Source organism: Spermophilus citellus (assembly GCF_964194105.1).
Source record: "Spermophilus citellus genome assembly, chromosome: 18".
Taxonomy (NCBI): domain Eukaryota; kingdom Metazoa; phylum Chordata; class Mammalia; order Rodentia; family Sciuridae; genus Spermophilus; species Spermophilus citellus.
Window position 1 is genome coordinate 67048745 of NC_138200.1, and position 21841 is coordinate 67070585.

At 58.2% G+C, this 21841-nt stretch overlaps 1 protein-coding gene across 1 annotated transcript; it reads left to right on the top strand.

The window, feature by feature from the left end:
* Positions 1-9739: 9739 nt before the first annotated feature.
* Positions 9740-12435, top strand: FOXF1 (forkhead box F1; the record flags this gene model as incomplete). The annotated part of the gene is made up of 2 exons (XM_081273912.1): positions 9740-10874; positions 12254-12435. The coding sequence occupies 2 exons, from the start codon at positions 9740-9742 to the stop codon at positions 12412-12414; spliced, it is 1296 nt and encodes a 431-aa protein (XP_081130038.1). The 3' UTR covers positions 12415-12435.
* Between the last annotated feature and the right edge of the window lie 9406 nt (positions 12436-21841).

Consider the following 21841-nt stretch of genomic DNA (forward strand, 5'->3'; position numbering starts at 1 on the left):
TTTGGGATATTTCAGCACTGGAAAAAAATATATTTCAAAATAAAAAATAAAAGGACTAGAAAGTTTGAGTGGTTGCTTTATGATTTTCCTCCGGTTGGTTTTTAGATTCTGTAGGGTAGAGAATTGTGGGCTGGCTATGAGGTGAGCCTTGACCAAGAGGCAGAATAAGAATTGTTTTAAAGGGCTGCGGGGAATGGCCAGGGATGTAGCCTGGAGGGAAAGAGCCCTACCCCAAGGAATTCTTGGAGGTCTTTTCTGGAGGAGTGGGGCAGGGGCCCCCTGACCCCTCAGGGGCCAAGCACCGGCTGTCCAAGGGGGCTCTTTGCTCAAAGGCCTCTGTTCCGATTCTGTGCCTTGAAAACAGTCTGGGTGAGGACCTTCCTAACTTCCCCAGGAGCTGCCTGCCCAGCAGCATGGGAGCAGAGGCACATGCGGAGGGTCTGGAGCCAAGGAGGCCACCCCTTTCCAGAAACTGGGCGGGAGGGGACCAGGCCAGCAAGTGGGGGTGGGAGTCAGCTGGGCCTCCCAGGGCTTTGGAGGCTGCCTTTGGCTTCACTCGTCTGCTAGCTAGGGGCTGCTATTTTATTATTCAGCCTGGTGGGAGGCTGGGGCGGGAAGCTTGCCCTCATGCCTAATCTGAGTTGGAGGTCATTTCCCCCTTCCTCCTACCCCTGCCTGGAGCTGCCCAAGGTGGAGCACCACGGGGTCTGCACCCTCACCCTTCTTGAGAGGGAGGGAAGTGCTTTAAAACAATCTGACATTTATTAGGCCCTTTCTGTTCGCCCTGCTGTGTCTTGTGTTCCTGTCTGTGAAATGAGCCTTGCAGCAGTTTCTGAGCAGTCAGGAGGTGCTCAGTGGCTCCCTAGTGACAGTCCGTCCTGGGCCAGTCTTCATAGCAGCCTGAGGACGTTATTCTTGCCATCGTGCAGGAGAGGAATGAATGGAGGCCCAGAGAGGTTGAGAAGTGGCTCAGAATTCACCCAGCAGATGGGGCTGGACAACAGCCAGCTCCCGGTGGTCACCCCAGGTTCAGGGTACTGTTGTCTGCAGGGGGTGACCAGGACGAAGCCTGGCCCTGAGGGGCAGGGGTTCACTGAGACTCTATCCTCTTTGCTGCCTCTATCCTCTATCCTCTGCTGTGAGCTCTCCACCAGCCAAGGAGGCCGCTCTCTGACCTGGCACTTCCCAGAGGGGAAGACACTTGTTTAAAGTCACAGGTGGCCTTACATCCCCTGACTTGTCTCCACGCCACCAAATTCTTGGTCCTGTCTGGCCAAGTCCCCAGGCTGGGGTTCCATAGAGTTTTACAGGCTGTCACAAAAATGGGGTGAGGGCTGGGGATATAGCTCAGTTGATAGAGTGCTTGCCTCGCATGTACAAGTCCCTGGATTCAGTCTCCACCACACACACACACACACACACACACACACACACACACGAAAGTGAGGAATGCCATCCACCAGCCCCCAAAGAACCAGGCTAACAGGGCCTCTGCACCCGCAGGGAATAGCTACCACAGCTAACAATTACTAACTTATCTAATGCCTTAACTAACTGGAAGAGAGGGATTTCCTTTGTTCTTCTTTTACACTGGAGGAAAATGAGGCACAGAGAGGTAAATTCACTGGCCCTGTGTCACACAGCAGTGGAGCCAAACCTTAAGCAGACAGGGCCCAAGTTGCTGATTACTCATAGTTATATTTGTTTGTTTATTCGTTTGACATTTCTGGCATGGTCTGAATTTACGACGCCCACCCACCTGGGCCTGCCACTGGCCTCTGCACAGTGCAATCCTGATATTTTCCCTCTGGTCCTGGGTCAGCTCTGTGGGTAGGTTGCAAGATGAGGAAAGCAAGGCACCCACGAGTTGAGGCATTTGCCCAAGGCTCAGAGCTAGTGCCAGTGCAGGACTGTACCCTGCTTTGCCTTTGGGGGTCCTGCTCCAGGTCGGGGTGCTAAATCTAGGCCGAGGTTGGGCCCTATGGAGGTGGGCTCTGGCCACCCTTCTCCTAGGACCCCGCCCCTGCAGCAGACCCAGGGAGTCAGCCTACCTCAGTGTGCCCCCTGTGCCTGTGTCTCTGCGGGTCTCAGCCCCTCTGTCTGGGGGACCCTGCGCCAGGTGGCCCTGAATCTCTCAGCCCCTGCGTGTGCCTCCTGGCCTGTCTGTCCCGGGCTCTGTAGTGCCTCCGGAGCTCTGATGACCAGCCTCTCTAGAATATCTGGGTGCGCCCTCCGGCTCCCTGTCCTGTATTCATCCTTCCTTACCAGCTCCCCGACTGGGCTACCCTTGGCAGCCCGTGGCTGTTCTCCCATCACCCAAAGACAAAAAGGCGGTCCTGTCCAAGCCCACCGCAGGGCAAACTCCCCGGGGGCCACTAGAAAGCCAAAGCCGTTACCCGGCTGGGACAAAGGAGCTGCAGTGGACTGGGATGGCGGGTGGAGGGAGTCCTCTCCAGGCTGACCACAGGCCTGGGCCTTGCAGGTGGTCCCCCTCCTCCCTTCCCCAGGCTGGCCGGGTGGGTGGAGTTCGATTTTCACCCTAAAATACACACTTGTTTTCATAATGTCTAAGGCCTCTGAGGGGCGAGGGCAGAGCTCTGAGCCGCCGCCGTGGAGACCACAGGCTCGGCTGAAGGCACGGGCGGGCGGCTTCCTGGGAGCCAATCGCTGCTTTTGATTAAGAAAAAATCTGCATGTGTGTTTCTGTGGATCCCTCTCTCCTAGTGCCCTCTCCCTGTGCGTGTGCGTGTGCTCTGAAACTGTGAAATATCTGGCCCTGGAAATTCGCTGTTCGGAACCCTTGTTTGCCTCTTTTCCACGCCCGCCCGCGGCTCCTTTCCACAGCGGTGCCACGCTGGGGAGGGAGTCGGGTCCTCGCCCTTCCTCTCTGCCCCACCTTTGTCATCACTCTGCCCCTCAGATCTTTTGCTCAACGCGCCCCCCATGTACACCCTCACACACGTCCCTGGAAGGGAGCATTCTTGCATCTGTCTGAGAACAGCTGCCCAAGCAGCGAGGATTAAAATACATGATTAAAATACATCGGGACGCCGTGGGGCCCCCCTCACGGGAAGAGCGGGAAGAGCGCTGCCCTCCGTGGCCGGCGTCCAGAATGGGAACGCCCGGGGTTCCATGTCCCCAGAGCTCACCCTGTCCCTTGGAGCAGCGTGTACCGCTAATGCCAGAAAACTCCCAAAAGTCCTGCAGGGAGAGAGCTGTGAATTCCCGGGCTGCAATGTTGTCAAATATTTCATTGAAGAACGTCATGGAAAATGCGTGCTTTTGGGTAAAAGGGCCAAGTGGAAGGGGTGAGCTCAGGGCTGCAACACGAGGGTTTTCTCTCTCTCTCTCTCTCTCTCTCTCTCTCTCTCTCTCTCTCTCTCTCTTCTTTCTTTCTTTCTTTCTTTTAAACATACTAGAAGCCTCTTCCTGACACGCAGGCTGTAGGGGACATTAACTGCCAGGGACAATCCTTGTCATAGCTGCTCCTGAACTTGGCCCATCCTGTACACCTCACGTCCCCGCGTCTTCTGTCTGCCAGGGTGCTCTCTGTTCCACGGTCAGGGTTTACAGCCCCCCACCCAGGGCATGCGTGTCCCCTCCCATACCACACAGAACAGCTTGAAGATCACTAGGCTTGTGTGCCTTCCCAGAGCAGCCACAGTAACAGTCATTGCTACAAAAGTAAAGTAGGAGTGTCACTTGTCTTCCCTGAGAACTAAAGTCAAAACAGAATATGCTTACTGGATCACAGTGGCAGTTCTGTGACCACGATGACCACCACCACCTTGTCATCAGCATCATTACTATACCATCACCACCATCACCATCGCCATCGTCATCATTATCACCACCATCATAACCATGGTCACCAGCATCACCATCATTACTATACCATCACCATCATCACCACCATCACCATCACCACCATCATTCATCAGCATCACCATCACCATCACCACCATTACTATACCATCACTATCACCATCACCACCACCACCATCATTCATCAGCATCAGCATCACCATCACCATCACCACCATCATTCATCAGCATCAGCATCAGCATCACCATCACCACCATCATTCATCAGCATCAGCATCAGCATCACCATCACCACCATCACCATCATTCATCAGCATCAGCATCAGCATCAGCATCACCACCATCACCATCATTCATCAGCATCAGCATCACCATCATTGTCACCACCACCACCACCATCACCACCATCAATATCACCATCATCACCACCATCACCATTGCCATCACCGCCATCATGTGGGTGGGGCTGCCTGTGAACCTCCTGGCAGCCTACCACTTACCTGGCCATACTTCACCCAGACCCACCCTCTGATACCTGGGCAGATGGAGCATTTGTCACTACTTATCCTCCTCCTTGCAGTGTGCTGTACTGGGGGCGTGCATCAACACGTCTCCCGCAGCATTCTTTGCCCACAGGGATCACAGGGGACATCTCTCACAGGTGCCATGTACACAGCCCATGGTGCCCCACATGTGGGCTCTACTTATCCTGCCGCTGTCCTTATGTATCCTGGGTTGTGACCAGGACAACCTGCAATACTCTGCCTCCAGGACCACTGGACTGGGGGGGGGGCTTATTATACACAAAGAAATTGTGTCCTTAACCCTGTTACCTGGTACACACACCTTGTAACATTCTGTGTAGAGAATACCTCTCTATTCCGCATCATTATATTGTGCACATCTGAGCGTTTTCATCACTCTTGAAACCACTACCTTGTACCCATGTCCTCCTGTGACGTCGGTGCCAGAAGCCCTCTGCCACTCTGCGCTACCGAGGCTGCTTATGAGGCCGCCTTGAGGCCTGGCCTGGCCTTGCGGCCCAGGGCCTGGCTGGCCAGCGAGCTAGGGTGCTCTGCAGGCGAAGGCAGCACAGCGGGTGCACATCTGGAGTGTGCAGAGACCTGTCCTGTGCGTTTTGTACCCAGATCAGTTTCTATCCAAGCGCAGGGGCGCCCTCTCTTTCCGACCTTAACGTTTCCCACCACAGACCTCTATACCCAAAGACTGAACTTTCACTCTCAAAGAACCCACCCCCATCCTGATTCCTGCTCTTCGCTCCGGGGACCTGAAGTTCCACTCCCCTGCCAAGTCCCGCTCCCTTCTCCACTGATGCCTGCGACCCGCCAGGCTCCTGAGCGAAACGTCCAGGTCGCCCGGCGCAGCGCACGCTGACCGCCCTACCTTGAGGCACCGTTTGGACGTCGCCTCGCAGGGGGTTGGGGCAGCAGGGGCCAGGGGGCGCGGGCCGGCGTCAGTGCAGGGCCGGGGCGGCGGCGGGCAGGGCGGCTGCCCTCGCGGTGGGTGGTCGGCGGCCGCCCTGCCCCCGCCGAGGCCGGCCGTCCGGGCACAATCCGAGCTGGATCTGGTTCCCCGCTCGGGTTACGGCGCGCTCTGGGCCCCGGCGGCTTCACTTAAGCAATTAGCCAGTAAAAATGCCTCGGGCTTGGGGAGTGGGGACGTCGCAGGCTGTTTTTACACCACCCCCCTCCAATTTGGGGATTCCTGGGGCCAGGCCGGAGCGGACTGACTAGGGACCAGAGCAGAGTTTTAAGGGATCCGCGGCTGAGAGTGAAGCTCTGCTCACGGGTCCTGTGGGCATTTTCTCCCACAGCCTAGGCCCAGGCTGAGCCTCGGGGGTCTTCGTTTCTGTTTGAGTAGATCAAGTCCCGTAACCTGGTCACACCCTCTAGGAAACGGGTGTTATAATTAGTTCCAATACTTAGAGGAAAAAAACTGCAGTTTATACAGCGTCCCAAGGTGTGGGAGCTGGGACCACATCCCCAGGACCACTGGACTATGCCTGGAGGGTCTCTCTGCAGGGTGGCCCCTTAACCTGCCAGCCCCTTTCCTAAAGGGAGAGGAACAAGACTGGCTTGATAGGGAACCCTGGGAATATTAAGCAGGTAACCTTAGGGCTTTTACCAGGGTCCGGGGTAAAGCGCAGGAGGATGGGGATCAGGATCATGAATCAGCTCCAGGCAAAGCCTTGAATCACCAATGTCACCTTAGGGAGTGGTCAGGAGGATACCATTTCACAGCTCATCAAGGGGATTCGTAGCCCAGAGAAAGGCTAAGAATGCCTGCCGAGGGCTGTGTACCTAGCCGTGCAGTGGGTGGTGCGTGGTCAGCCGTGGAGAGCACCAAAGCTAAGGTCACTTGGGCTGTTAGGCTAGCACCCTCAGCTGTCCAACGAATCCCAGCCCCTGCAGCCTGGGAAGCCGGGGCTGTGGCGTGGGGACAGAAGCATTTTGAAAGTGCACTCTTTCCACTCCTGGACTATCTGGGAAGACGACAAGTCATGCCCTTCTGTCCTAAGGGGAAGAGAGGAAGGACAGAGAGATGGTGGCTTCGCAGCACTAGCTGACCTGGGCCAAGTCCTCTCTGGGCTTCAGCTTCTCTACTCCAGAAATGCAAGATCAAAGGGACCTCTCAGGGCCCCCGAAAGAGCCAAGAACTTGTCTCTGAACTCACAGAAAAGCCATCTTACCATGAATGTGGTTTTCAAGAAATTGGGGGGTCCATATTACAGAACTGGGTGCTCATTCCTCTCCCCGGTCAGGCCCCACTCTCACCTCCCACCTCAGTAGGGACTGAGGTTTGGGGAGAGCTTTAGTCTTTGGCAATCCCAAGACCCCAGCTGCTGGGCCCCTCTCTCCCTGGGCACCACTCTGCAGATCTTCCCCTGCGGAATCTGGCTAGCTCTCAGGCCTAAGGAATAATCCCACAGCTTCTTCCCTAAAGGGCAGAAGTTCCTTTATCCCAAAACATAAGGAACTCCCCGGGGGTGCATGTGAAAGGCTATGGTGTGCTGGAGGCTAGGAAACCCCATCTCAGGGTTAGTCCAAGAATCTGCAGCAAACCCCAGCTGGAGAGCGCCTAAGGGGAAGGAGGCTACTAGTAAAAGGGTCCCCAACTTCATGTTCTGTAAACTCCCCTCACTTTGGAAGCCTGTGGGAGTGAAGGAAGGGGAGAGGGGAATGGAGATGCTATTGCCACTTTTGGAGAGCTGTGGGTGCCTGTGCACCCCTCACTGGCTCACCTCTGCTAAAGGCCAGGTGTGGGGAGACCTCCTTCCCAGGATCAAACCCCCCTTCCAGCACCCAGGCCGCTGTCCTCTGCAGCTGCCATGCGTGTGTGGGGAGATAATGATGTGTGCCCATGGCATGCGCTGGGGTGGGGTGGCCGTTTTTGTGGTTGTGTGTGAGTGTGGGACCAGCTCTGGTGGGCAAATACAGCACAGCGTGGTGTAGGCGTGCCTGGAGCATGGGCTCCCCTCAGTGGGCTGTGTGACCCTGGGAGGGTTGTGGCACTTGAGCTGTAGGTTTGCATTGGCTGGGAGGGTAAAGGCAAAGCTTTGGAGGTACTGAGGGTGTCTGTGGGTAGCAATGCCAAGTGGGCCCTGAAAGTGGAGTGCGTCTGTCCACCACGGCTGTCTGTCTGTGAGAACACCCAACTGTGTATGCAGATAAATATTAAGTGGTTATGTCCCACACTCGCCCTTTCCCCAGGCAGGACAAGGCTGGGGAAGCAACTCTCTCATCTCCAGAGCCATCTTCCCAGCCGGGCTCTGCCAGGGGAAGCGGCGACAGCCCGGCAGGCTAAGCCGGCAAGCCACCCACCCCCAGTTCCTCGCACAGCAGTGCCAGGCGCCCTGAAGGCGTCAAGGCGTCTTCTGCCAAAAAGTTGAAGGCTTATGTGTGTGTGTGTGTGTGTGTGTGTGTGTGTGTGTGTTGCGGGAGGGGGTGCTGCTGAGAGGTGGACAAAGATCTGGAGAAACCCCAGAGGCCAGTGGACTTTGAAGGAGCCGCAAGCTGGGCTTAAAGCCCGGCACACGCCTGTCGCCCTAGCTCGAGCTGGGGCACAGCGGTATGGCTCTTCGCGATGACCCGCGAAAACACGCCTTGCCCCCCTTCTCCCTGCCCAGGCCGGCGCCCAGCGGAACGCTGGAAAACCACACTCACCTGGGTCTGTGCGCGCTGCGTTGCGCCTTCTGCGTGATCCCGCGCTCCGCCCGACAGCACCTCCGGTGCACCCGAGTTAGCCCGCAAGCCCGCGCAGCGAGGTTGGCTAGGGACGGCGTGCGTGCCAGCCCCTCCCGGCCAGCAGCCAGGCGCTGAAGGGCCGCCCTGGCCCGCGCTCCCCACCCGCGCAGCCTGCCTTCCGGAACCTGGCCTGGCGCGCAGTGTCAGAGGCCCCCGCCGCGGTGGTAGGCTGAGCCCACAGGGGCATTAGGCCAACTCCCCCCGCGCACGCGGAATTCTCTATTATTATTAAAGAATCCCCCGAACATATTTACTTTGAGCCAGTAAACTTCCTGCCAGGGCCTTTGCCATCTCTCGGGAAATCAGAACCTGCGCTTGGGAAATGGGAACTCTGGACCGCGGAGCCAAACAGAAGGAGATTCAGTGGGAGTATTGGCAGGGCGATTGGGGGAGAATTGGGCTGTACGTGAGTTCGGCTCAGAGCGCGATGTGCATACGCCTGAGAGAATGCGAATTCCAGCTCCCAGGGGCCTCCTCGGTGTGCGTGAGCGCGCGCATTGATGGACGTTCACATGCCTGAGCACTGTGTGCTGAAGTGGGCATACACGGTGCCTGTGGGTCTGAGTCTAGGTGATTTACTGGGTTTTCAAGTGGACCATTTGTGTATGTGGGTGCTAAGTGTATGCTCTAGCACACGAGTGTGTGTGTGCACAGATAAATGAGTGAGCGGGGCTGCTTGTTCTGGGAACCTGTGCGGTTTTGCACTCGCCTGGTCCGGCCTGCCTGTGGCGCCGGACACAAAGCAACCTTGACCAGCCCTGAGCTTTCGTTTTCCGCCCGCGCTCAGCCCGGGGCAGCTGGCCGCCCGCTCGCGCACTTCTGGGCGAGTCCGAAAAATCCCGGGCGCGGCACAGTCCTTCCCGGGGCGGGGAGAGTAGGTAGGCGGTCCCTCGCGGGAACTTACGCCGTCCCGCTGCGGGTACTCGGAGCCCAGCCCGCTATGCCCGCGATGGTCACGACCCGGAGGCCGCTGCTGCTCCGGCGGGTGCCATTTGCCACCGGGCTGTGCGGGTCGGGAAAGGCCTGGGGCCTGGGGCTCGTCTCCCGCGGCTCCGCCCGAGCCTAGAAGGCCGGGGGCTTGCGCGCCGCGGGGTCGAGTCGCGGGCGGAGGGCACACTAACACTTGCTCGCCAGGTTGGTGGAGGCGGGGCGGGTTCTGCGGGCGGCTGCGGGGCGGAGGAGGCGGGGACCCTTCTAGCGCCCACCGACTGGGGCCGCAGGGAGGCCGGGAGGGGACTCCTGCGGGGTCTTACTTCAGCCCGCGAGGCGCCCCGAGCGAGCGGAGGTGCGGTGAAAGCGGCCTGGGCGGGAATCCGTGGAGCGGAGCGCCGCGGGCGGCGGGGACGGAGCGCCGCTCCCAGCCGGGGCGCACGCCGGCCGCAGGCCCCAGAGGTGGTGCCTCCCCCCACAAAAGCCCGGGGGAGCTTCCTCGCCGCCTCCGCCCGGGCTGCCCTCGGCCTCCGCTCGGCTCCTTCCCCTGTGGGAGGGCGAGAGAGAAAGAGGGAGGAGAGAGGAGTGGGGGAGGAGGAGTTGGAGGAGAGGGGGGCTCTGAGCCAACCGCCGGCGGATCCAGCAGCTCCTCGGGAGGGCGGGCGGGCGGACGGGCGGGGGAGGGCGCGCCGAGGCTCGCTCGGGAGAAGTGGCCGCCGATGACGGCAGAGGTGCAGCCAGCCCCGCGCGCGCAGCCCCCTCCCCCTCGCCCTCCTCCCCCTCCTCCTCTTCCTCCTCCTCCTCCTCCTCCCGGCCCCTTGGCGGCGCAGAGCAGCGGCGGCAGCGGCGGCGGAGGCAGCAGCCACCCGATGTCTTCGGCGCCCGAGAAGCAGCAGCCACCGCACGGCGGCGGCGGCGGCGGCGGCGGCGGCGGGGGAGGCGGCGCGGCCATGGACCCCGCGTCGTCCGGCCCGTCCAAAGCCAAGAAGACGAACGCCGGCATCCGGCGCCCGGAGAAGCCGCCCTACTCGTACATCGCGCTCATCGTCATGGCCATCCAGAGCTCGCCCACCAAGCGCCTGACGCTCAGCGAGATCTACCAGTTCCTGCAGAGCCGCTTCCCCTTCTTCCGCGGCTCCTACCAGGGCTGGAAGAACTCCGTGCGCCACAACCTCTCGCTCAACGAGTGCTTCATCAAGCTGCCCAAGGGCCTCGGGCGTCCCGGCAAGGGCCACTACTGGACCATCGACCCGGCCAGCGAGTTCATGTTCGAGGAGGGCTCCTTTCGGCGGCGGCCGCGCGGCTTCCGAAGGAAGTGCCAGGCGCTCAAGCCCATGTACAGCATGATGAACGGGCTCGGCTTCAACCACCTCCCGGACACCTATGGCTTCCAGGGCTCCACCGGCGGCCTCTCCTGTCCGCCCAACAGCCTGGCGCTGGAGGGCGGCTTGGGCATGATGAACGGCCACTTGCCCGGCAACGTGGACGGCATGGCTCTGCCCAGCCACTCGGTGCCCCACCTGCCCTCCAACGGCGGCCACTCGTACATGGGCAGCTGCAGCGGCGCGGCCGCCGCCGAGTACCCGCACCACGACAGCTCGGTGCCGGCCTCCCCTCTGTTGCCGGCGGCCGCCAGCGGGGTCATGGAGCCACACGCAGTCTACTCGGGCTCTGCGGCTGCCTGGCCGCCCTCGGCCTCTGCGGCGCTCAACAGCGGAGCCTCCTACATCAAGCAGCAGCCCCTGTCCCCCTGCAACCCTGCAGCCACCCCCTTGTCCGGCAGCCTCTCCACACACTCCCTGGACCAGCCATATCTGCACCAGAACAGCCACAACGCCCCAGCTGAGCTGCAAGGTGAGTGGAAGGCTCAGACTGTCCCTCCAAGAGGTGTCTGTGAGTGCCCTACAGGACCCAGCCCTAAGCCCGCTGACTGCCATGGTGGAGACCCTCTTACTGCTGAAGAAAGGAGCAGCTCCCCTGGGTGCCCGGGGTCCCACTCTGTCCCTTTGAAGGGCAATGCAGCTTGAGACCTCCAATTTGGTCCAATTTATCTGTTCCTCTGTTCTAACTCTGCCCTATTGACCTCCCCAAGCCTGACCAGGTAGGCCCCATTCTCACCAAAGTGTCTCAGACTCCAATACTCTAAGTCCTTTGGGTGCCTTAAGTCTTCTCGCTCTTCAGAGGGGTCTCTGTGTGGAGCCAGGACCCTGAGTCCTGGCCAGGGAACCCGCAGTCCCCTAGTGATCCCTCAGCAGGCCATCGGGCCTGGGCAGAAGGGAAGAGTTAGGCCCAGAGCCTCCTGGGCTTGGTGCCCCTCGGCTCAGCCCGGCCCTTGCAGGAACCAGGCTTGGCAGTGAGTGCAGGGGCATTCTGTGGTGACAGATCCAGTGCGGTGGCCAGGCCCAAGGAGGGTCAGGGCTGCCAGCCACACAGCTCTTTGTTTCTCAGGATCAAGGTTTTTAGGTCCCCAGACCCCCACCCTAGACACACAATTCTTTGAGAAAGAACATGTAGAACAGTCTCCCCCTCTGAGCCATCCGCCCTGAGCCACCACCCTCTGGGCCTAGTTCTGGAAGGAGTGGGGGGCAGCTCACTGGGGCCTGTCAGGGTCAGCTGTCAGCAGCCTCCAGGAGGCAGGAGTGGGCCTGGAGGTGGGTGGGCTGCCTCTTCAGACCCCTACCAGTTCCCTTGCAGGGGTGGGGGGCTGTTCTCTCAGAGATCCGTCCTCTGACGCTTTTCTTTTTGCCCTGCGGATGACCGTGATGCTGGCCTAGCCGCGGCGCAGGCCTGGCCTGGCTGGGGCTTCTCGCTCTGCTCTACCTGGTGGAGGTGGCTGCCCGGAGGCTTCAGAAGATCTGGCTCCCAGAGGCCTCTGTGGCCTCAGTAAGGGAGGCTGCCTCCCTTACCCCTTCCCCTTCGGCTTTGGGAAACCCTTGGCCCTGACGGACAGTGTCCAAGGCCGGATAGGCCCTGGTGTGTGAGCTGCAGGAAGCCGGGCAGTGTTCTGGGATGGTTGCCTGTGTGCACAACTCAGGACCTGAAACCCGGTCAGCCTCGGTTGGCCCCACAGGAGCGGGGGAAGTTGGGATGGAGCAGGCCGTGGGTGATAAGGTGGTCGTGCGCTGGAGCCGGGCTGGCAGCTGCGTGGCCCGCTGCACAGTGCCTTGTCCACCCTGAATGCTGGCCCTGATGCTAAGTCTGGTGTCCCCAACCCTCTGTCGCTCTCCTCGCAGGCATTCCGCGGTATCATTCCCAGTCGCCCAGCATGTGTGACCGAAAGGAGTTCGTCTTCTCCTTCAACGCCATGGCGTCCTCCTCCATGCACTCGGCCAGCGGGGGCTCCTACTACCACCAGCAGGTCACCTACCAAGACATCAAGCCCTGTGTGATGTGAGGCTGCGGCCCACCAGGCGCTCCCGGCATGGGCTGGCAGGCCCGGGGACCTCGGAGCCCACCACCAGAAACTGCTTTATTCTTGAGGTATAGCCTTCGGCAGAAAAAAAGGGGGGGTTGACCCCTCCCCAACAGGATTATTTGGAAAGAAATCCCCAACGCAGAGGCCCCAGGCCGCCGCGATCAGCGACTCCTCCCCCACTGGCTTACTGCGGGCTTTAGAACGTGATCTTGGGGCCTGGTGGGACTGCAGCGCCCGGCGATCACGGGCTGTTCTCGGTCGACCGTGTGGAACCCGGCTGCGGAGGGAGGCGCTGAGCCGCTGAGGCCTTCGACCCCCAGCGTTCTGCTGAGGTCCCCGCCCTGGCCAAAGCGGGGAGGATTTTTAGGCGAAAGGCAACACGTGAGACCAGCCATTATCAAATACTTTTATTTTTTGGTTGAGTATTTATCTTTTTATTTTTAACTTTTTTGAAAGAATGTCTTGGAATGCAGGTCCCTCTAGAGCCGACCTTTGCCGGGAGGGAGGGGACCAGATGGCCTCGCCCTCCCGGCTCAGAAGGCTCCTCCAGCAGCCACAGGTGGATCTTTGTGCGAATACCTTACATTTCTGAAGCCACTGTTCGTCTTTAAAAGAAAACAGAAGGAGCCCAGAAGCCAGCGGCTGTCTGGCCTCGGCAGTCCCCTGTCCCCTTCCATCGTCCTCATCCTTCTCGCCAGTCTGTTTTGTTTTGAATTTCATTTTTACTTTTTCGGTGGGTATTTTTCTCTCTCCCGAGCTCTACTGTAAACTTTCTGGTCCGAGAGCGAGGTTAAGACCCAGGCCCCGGGAGGCCGACCGGCTCTCAGCCCTGCGGAGACGCAGAAAGGTTAAGGCACTTTTAAAACTAACGCGAGGCTCATCCTGTTATTTATTCTACTTTCTCTCCCAGTAAGCGGAACCCCGCACAGGCTCCTCCGTTGATCAGTATTAATGGTGTAACTTTGTTGGCAATATTTGCCATGTAGAATTTTTTTTAGATATCCATTGTAAATTTGAAGCAAAGACCAATCCATGTAAAAACAAATTTCCTATGTTTTATATAAATATATATAATATGAAGGACTGTCCCCCTTTTTAGTATTTGGGCTGCTGGGCTGCAGCATGTGACACGTATTTTAAATTTACTTCTGCACTGTATAAAACAACAATTTGAGGATGTTTTTGCCTTTTGTGTATTTTTTTCCTAAAAAAAGAACAAAAAATAAAAATGTATAACATTTGTATATGGCCTTTAAAATTGTATCAACTAGAAATAAAATCATGTGGATATTTTATTTACAGAATATCTTCCAGATTCCCAAATGTTGGAAAGCTTTGTATCTCTAGACCTTGAAAAATTTAAAATCTGGGTAATTCAGAATATTTTTTTCCTTTTTTCTTTCTCTTTCTTTCTTTCTCCCCCCCCCCCTTTTGGCCAATCCTCTCTTAGTTTCATATTGTAGTAAAATGTGGACAAGGGTAACTATTTTTCTTGGCTTCTGTTTTTAAAGAAGAGCTCTCTGCCCCTCTAAATGTCATTTCTCATTTTAAAGATCATTTAAAATTCTCATTTTAAAGAAATAATCAAACATTTAAAGGTTCCCCCTCCCACCAGGAAAACACACATATGTGTGTATGTTGTATATGCAAATTATAGATGGGTGTGTGTGTATGTATGTATATACATATATATGTATATATATAATTTTTTTGGTGGCCACTCCAAGACTAATGAGTTTTACTTTGAACTTCAAATTTTACTGGTCCCGTATTCTAAAGGTTATAAATCATAAAACAACTTTAAACGTTTGTTTTGGTTTTTGTCTTGTTTCATTTTGTTTTTTTGGCGTCCATACTTGGTTTTCCCCAATTGAAAATAAAGTGAAATTTGAGAGATAAAGGGACCACCACTGGGAGGCCAAGGCCATAAGCATATTCTTCCATGTATGTATGTAAGTTTGTGTATACACACATACATTATAAAATATATACAATTATACATAAATGTACAAAATATTTCTTTTTTAGTTTTTGTTTCTGTGATTTTTTTCTTTTTCCTTTTCTCACTTTTCTTTTTTTTTTTCTTTCTTTTCTTTTTTTTTTTTTGTACTGAGAATTGAAGCCAGGATTTTGTGCGTGCTAGGGGAGCACTCTACCACTGAACCACAGTTCCAGCTCTGAAATTTTGAGAAAGGGTCTTGTTAGTTTGCCCTGGCTGGCCTCGAACTTGCGGTCTTCCCGCCTCAGCCCTCTGGCTAGCTAGGATTGCAGGCGTTTGCCATTCCGCTGGCTCCTAAATCGTATTCCCCGACCCGGGGTGAGGGGAGAGACTTCGGTTCATGTCTTCTGCAGACCACCCCTCCCATTCTGATCCTGGCTACCCAGGAAAACAAACACAATAAGTCGCATTGTTGGTGCGGCCGCCCTGACCCACCGCAGTGTCTGCGCGCCGTGGGGTCGCGAGTCTCTGAACCTGCTTCTTCTCAGATTTGACATTTTGGACGTGGGGGTAATTTCTCCGGTGCTCTGTTACATCAAAATTATCAATAAACTCGTCCGGGCAATTAATGTCCCAAACTAACAGCTGTCTATAAAACCGAGATAAAGGGGACAGATAAAGGTCGGCGACTCCAACCCTCCGGGTTTCTGGACGCTGAAGCCTCTGGCCAGAGTCCGCTGTGCACAGCGCGGTCCCCGCACGCGCCTGGCCCTGCGCTCGGTTCACAGCCCGCGGAGAAGGCAGGATCCTCCCGGGGCGGAGGCCACCTCGGCGCGTTTTGCCCGAGAAAGCGCCCAGGCCTCCCAGCGCGGGGACACTGCACCCGGTCCAGGCGGCCTCCGCAGGCCACAGCAGGGGCCCCTCCTCCGCGGCCAGAGGCTGCGCCCCAATTAGGACGCAGGCTGGGGGAAGTGGGCTGATTAGGAGAAACCCAAGCCGGCCAGGCGGCGCGCCCCAGGTCTCCTTCTGCAGCCGCTCCAGCCCCGCACCCCTGCTCGGCGCCCTGGCGCGCCACAGGCCTCGGAGCCTCCGTGGTGCGTGGCGCCGCTGGACCCGAGTCCCGGGTGGCGGCGAAGCCGGCTTCCTGTCCCTCTCCGGGCAGGCCCTTCTTTGCAGCGGGATCTCCCGGCTCTCCCACGTCTAGGGTAGGAGGCACTCAGGGGGCTGATGTAGGGAAATGGCCCCTGTTCCCTGGGGACGGGGCCTGACCTGCCGGGAGGACGAGAGGCAGAGCCCAGCCTTCCCGCGAGGAGAGCCAGGGAGGCCGGAAGGGCCAGACCCGCAGGCAAAACAGCCTCCACACCCACGGCTGAGATTTCGCGCCGCTTCTGCTGGACGGAGACCGCACTTGGTTGGACTGTGCCTTGCTCGGCGCGCATATCGGCCTGGACTCGCATAGGGGCCCTCGGGTGAAGGTCCCACCGTCATGGGAACACCAGCGTCCCGCACGTGCAAATTACAAACTTAAAACGCGAAAGCGCCCCGCCTGGGGCAAAATTATATCGACGAACTACCTCGGCGGCGGCTGTGGGCTCCCTCGAACAGGGCATCCAAGGCAGAATCCACCCACAGTCTCTAAGCACAGCTTAGGGGGTTCGCCCTAAGCACCGCAGTCAAGGTGCCCTTAACCCCCCACGCTGAGGGCTGGAGGAGGGGAACGGAAGGCTGTGAGCCATCCATCCGGCTTCTGGTAGGGGATTGCCCACCCTCGCGCGGCCAGGCTTCTCCGCCAGGCAGACGCCCTGGGCGCTGCTGAGCCCCGAGACTGACCCTGCTGACTGCTCCTTGCAGCCCCAGGTGGGAGGAGCTGGGGGCCCCTGCAGGGCTTCACTCCTGGAGCCCAAGGGCCAGCAGTGGAAGGCACCCCAGGGGTGTTGGAGGGCCTGGCTCTCCCAGGTGCGCTGCGCCCACTATTTTCTCTTCTGCGTGGGGCTGGGGGATTTAGAGCAGGACAGGGTTAGTGGTGTGGCAGGATGGGCAGTTTCCCTGGGAGGGAGAGAGTAGTGGAGAGACAGCTGGAATCCCTGCCTGGCTGCCACCTGACCTGAGCAAGCCAACTCTGAGCCTTAGTCACCCCTCTCTGATAGCACTGTCCTGGTGGGCCTAGGGGGTGATGGTTAAAGAAACCATGCTCTTAAGGAGCCAGGGACACCTAGTTCCCTAGCACCCAGATGGGAATGGCCACCAGACCCCTTCACACTCTGGAGATCTGGTGTTGTGTGCCCTTTGGGGAGGGGGCAGCACAAAAAGTCCAAGAATCCATATTCTAGGAGGGCCCCTTTGGGAACAGCTGACCACCCATCTTCCTTGGTGTGCCTGGACTGTTCTTCCTGCCCCGGGGAAAAGGAAGACAGCACACACGCTCAAGTGATAGGCTTTAACAACTGGTAGGGCCTGTGGCTACCATGTAGATCCACTGCCAGAATCTCCTAAGCTCATGGAGCCTGGGGGGCCTGGGGCCTGGGATGCAGGCCACAGGGCGAAGAGAGGTAGGAGGGCCCTGCCCAGTGGCCTCCCCTCTGATGTTGATTCCCAGGAACTGCCCACATCAGAGGTGCCCGAGTGTCTGTCCAAACTGGCTTGACCTCTGGAGCTGGGGCCCAGAAATCTGTGGCTTCTGCAGCTTGCTAGGTGGTCCCAGCGAGTGCTACAGTTTAAACATCTCTGTTCCCCAGTGTCTCTCTGGGCCCTGAGAGAGTCCTGGGGATGCAGCCGGGCTCTGCCTGGCCTCTGCTGCCCTCTCCTGCCTGCAGGGATCTAGTGGCGAGAACAATGGTTGGTGGCAAGAACCCAGGGCCCAGGCAAGCAGGCATGATGGCCAAGATTGACCATGCAGCCCCGGCACGTGCCGCTCAGCACTTCCCCACGGCCCCCTTAGGAGTCTTCCTGTGGCTCCTCTTCCAGACACAGAACAGGCAAGATGGAGAATTTGGATTCAGACTCAGGATTTTCTGACCCCCAAACCTATGTCCCTAACCATCTGCCTCATGGCTCCCCGACATCCATCTCACTCCAGCCCCCTGTCCAGTGAACGAGGAGGACTGCTGACGTGTGGTCCATGGTCCAGCCACCACTGGGGCGGTGGCAGTGGGCAGGCACGACAGGGGCTTCAAGAAGTTGCCCAGCTGTTGGCTGAGTGGGGAAGGGCCCCCTGGTGGGTGGGAGCCTGGTTAGCAGTCCCTGCTCAGACTGGCCTCCCTCCCAGGTGCTGGACCATGATTCCGGTTGGTTTCCACCATGCCCACCCACTGCGCTTCCTTTGCTCCCTGGCCCCTCAGTCCAGTGGGGGGAGAAACCCCACAAACCAAGGGCAAGGTGGAGGGAAGCCAGGTGGGTGACAGGCTGCTTCCTCCTGTCCAGTGCTTCCGTCTTCTGGGCATGGACATCTCAGAGCTCTGGGCACGGCTTTGAGGAGGTCCCTCCCTTCTCTACCTCTCCTGCAGGCAGCCCCTGGAGGGCGGCTTCTTTTCCCCACCCTCCCCTCCCCACTGTCCTCCTTTGCCCTGGCCTCCCTGGGGCTTAGGGTGCATGCTGACACTGGGCTCCAGCCCCTGTGTTCCATTCCTTGAGGCCTGGGTTGGGCAGGGACGAGTCACGACGGCTGTTTGCAGGTATGTCGTCAGCATGGAGCAGGACAGCGGCAGAGCCGCCTCCAGTGCTGCCTTCCCTTGGAATGGGAGCATCCTCACAGAACAGTGCCCATGGCCACCCAGCTGGCTGGATGAGCGGAAGGGCCCAGGGCAGAGCGTGGGTGACGGCAGGGCAGCAGGCACTACTGAGTGGGCGAATGCGCCCGTCCCTTTCTGAGCACACGGGTTCCTCGTGCTCCCCAGCATTTGGATACACAGGGCCATCTGCTGCCCTCCAGCCATTTCCAGGACCTGGACATGGGTCACATGCATGCTCTGAGAGAAGATAACACTGAGGCCAGGCCTCACCCGGGGGTCCCTGGTGTTGGGTGGAGCAGCAACCTGGTCAGGGCCCAGAGACAGCCCAACTTGGTGCCTGCAGAGCCTTGGGTTGGTTACCTCCGCTCCGCCCTTCCCTGTCCCATGGCGTTGGCTGTCAGCTTGGGGACAAAGACCAGAGGAAGCCTGCCCAGAGTGGACAGACCACTGGGCCAGGTACCAGCTGCTCTCTGTGCTTCATGTCAGCAGCCTGGCGCTGTGGTGGCCAGCAGGCTCTGGTCTGGGAACAGTATGTTGGGGTTATCTTAATCCAGCTAATAGCATCGCACATGTTTCCTGACTGTGGAAGTGGGCCAGGTCTTCCAATGTCCCTGGAAAAGGATAAAACAGCTGTGTCTTTGGAAATGTCCCTTGAAGCAAGCCTCAAGTCCCCACACGGTGTTTCTGTGAGGCAGGCAGCCCCTGCTGATCCTGGCTCTCTGCTGCAACCCCTCACCAGGCACAGCTGTGGGAGCAGAGGAGTGGGCCACCTCTGTCCAGCAGGTACTGTGAGAGGAAACCCGGGCAAGGGGGCAGCTGCAGGTGAGGGGAGGCTGGGCAAGGTGGTGCAGGACCGGGCCCTGGGGAGAGGAGGGCAGCAGGTCCCAGTGCACTTCCCAGGGCTCCTCCAGGCAAAGCCCACCCTGGTGGTGGTGGTGGTGAGTGGAAGCTCAGGGCCGGGAGACCCCTTGGAAAGGAGAGGAGGAAGGCAGAGTCTGTCCATCTGCCAAGGGTGTGTGTGTGTGTGTGTGTGTGTGTGTGTGTGTGTGTGTGTGGCACTGTTCTCCATGAGGACGCAGCGCCACCTGCTGTCCCCTTCGCACAACCAACGCTGGGACCTAAAAATGATCCCCCAAGGAGATTCCACAGGTGAGTGGCAGTGGCAGGCACAGATGACGCTGCATTTGGCATTTCAGAGCCTTGACCTTTTCAAAGGAGGACTTGGCTTTGTTTGGAACGGGGTCAAACTAATGGACTCTTTCCTAAGTGTACAAACAACAGGGCTCCTTAAGAAAGCTTCAGAGAGATGACAACAAGGCAAGAGACCGCCCCTCCATCCTGGCAGCTGTGTTGGCCCAGGAGACAGTGGTCTGTGCACCGAGACCTGGCAGCCCGGGAGGAGTTGGTGGTGTGTGCGGCAGTGAAGGGCAGAGTCCAGAGCTGACCCTGCCCTCTTCTCCCCTGTGAGCAGGACGCTGGGAAGGGCTGTGGGGCTCCAGCGAGTTCATCTGCGAGGAAACAGGCGCAGAGGGTGAGCGCATGGCAGGCGGCTCCAGTTGGGATGCACGGCGGCCCTGGTGTGTGGGGCCAGCACCCTGTTCTTGGCATATTCAATGGCGCCTCTGTTCTGACTAGCTGCTGTGGCTTCCAGGGAGCCCTGAGGCCTGGCTGTGGTCAGGAGCAGGGCGATCAGTGTTTCCCTGGGGACAGCCTGCTCCCTCCTGATGGGGAGAGGCTCCAGGGGTCTGGCCAGCTTTGCTGTGGGACCCTGAGAAGTCGCAAAAGCTCTTGGACCCACGCCTTTCTTACCTGGAAGATGGGAAGGTACAGAGCCAGCTTCCCGGGCTCGCTGCAAGGGCGGAGTGGGCTGCCCTCCCTGAGCTGGAAGGCATCTAGTTTGCTCACAACTCAGCACCTAGGGCCTGGTTTATTGCCTCCAAACCTCCAAAGTGCAAAATGTCCACATCACATGGTCACATGTCAGCTCCCATTCTAACCCTCATGATTAATGGACATCAAGAATAAAGGCTTCCATTCACAGAAGAAGTTCTGTCCCGCGGGAGGGACAGGAGTGTGGCTGCCAATTTAAAAGTCTCTGCTTGTTTGAAAGATTGCCCAGGCAGTCCCCAGCAAAAGCCTCAGGTGACCACTAAGATTGGCAAGGGACCAGATTGGATGGCAGGAGGGGCTGTGAGGAGCTCCCAATTCTCTGAGCCTCAGGTCCAGCAGGGAGCAGGGAGAAGCGGGCAAAACCCTGTGCCAGCCCCTTGATTGGCTCGGGCCACCAACACCAGCTACTTCATCAAGCACACGGAGCAAGGCTGGTCCAGCCGTCGTCCTCTGGGCTGGCAGCAGGGGTGGTGACTAAAGGCTGCAGGGCAGACCCCATGCAGAGCGGACAGCCCTGCTGCCCCAGATGCCCCACAAACACCTGCAGAGCAGATGGGGTCTGAATCAATCTGCCCAGCCCACATGGCTTTGCCTCTTCTGACTGTAGGTGGCAAGTTGGGGACAATCCACTATAAAGGAAAACGCATGGGCACTTCTAACTTCCTCAGAGACCTGGTGCAATGGAAATCTTGACCCTGCTCCCTACTCACTAAGGGACTGCGGACCAGTCAATTCCTTGTCCCGTATCTCGGCTACCTCATCCGTGAAACAAGGTGTCTCTCAAAAGTGGCCGTGAAGACTGTGCATGCGTCTGCCCACCTATGACTCATGTCTCTATATTTATTCAAAATACAGTTTTATGTATGTGCTTGATAATTTACACACAAGCATCACTTCCTTTAGAAGAAATGCTGTCCTGAGGAGCAGAGTGCCTAACACAGCGCCAGGCCCCACTCACTCCGGGCTGCCCTCTGAGGGGTCATGGGAACAGTCCATCTCTGCTCTGCCTGGCCCAGCGTGGGGGCTCCCGAGAGCCTGCATCCCTTCCATGGGGGTGCCCCCTTGCCTGGGGCTGGCCCTCAGTGCCTTGCCCTGGGCCTCTGCAGGGCGCTCTGGGCTTCCTCCCCGCGTGGGGCTGGACTCCAGGAGCAGAGCTGCCCGTGTCTTGGGTCTGCTCATGCAAGCAGGCACGGTGTGACAAGCAGGTTGAGGGTGGCTCTTCAGGACTGCCCAGAGCTCTGGGGAGGAGTTTCAGACTTCCCCTCCCTGAGAGCAGCGCAGCGAGTTGGAGCTACTATGACCAGAGGAAGAGGTTGGCATCCTCCTTGGTCCATTGTGCAGAGACATGGAGCTCAGCCCCCAGGTGGCTGGGGGGCAGTGGTGAAGGCTGCCCACACCCCTTCCTTCCTGCCTTTATATATGGTGCAAGATTCACTTTGAAGAGAGGCGGCCACAGACACCCCGGCCCCCAAATCAGTGGTCTTCAGGCGGGGACATCTGTTCTATTTGGAACACTGGTTGCCTGAATCCAGAGAAGGCAGGTGAGCTCAGCCACCTCCCGACTCCTTTCGGCCGAGCAGGGAGGGAGAATGGGGATTCTGGAAACAGAGTCACCAATGCACAGGCACTTCCCAGGACTGGGGTGCAGGCAGGTGGGAATGCTCCGGAAGGAGGCAAAGGGGACATATCTGGCAAAGACGGAAAACTTCACATTTCACAACAAGTGAGATCAAGGGGGCCTGGTCCTCAGCGCTGTGCTGGGAGTGCTGGGGGCGGGGGCAGGGTCAGCTGTGCTACAGGGGACGGTGCTCCACCCTCCCGCCCCTTTCCATGTTCGCGTCTGGCACCC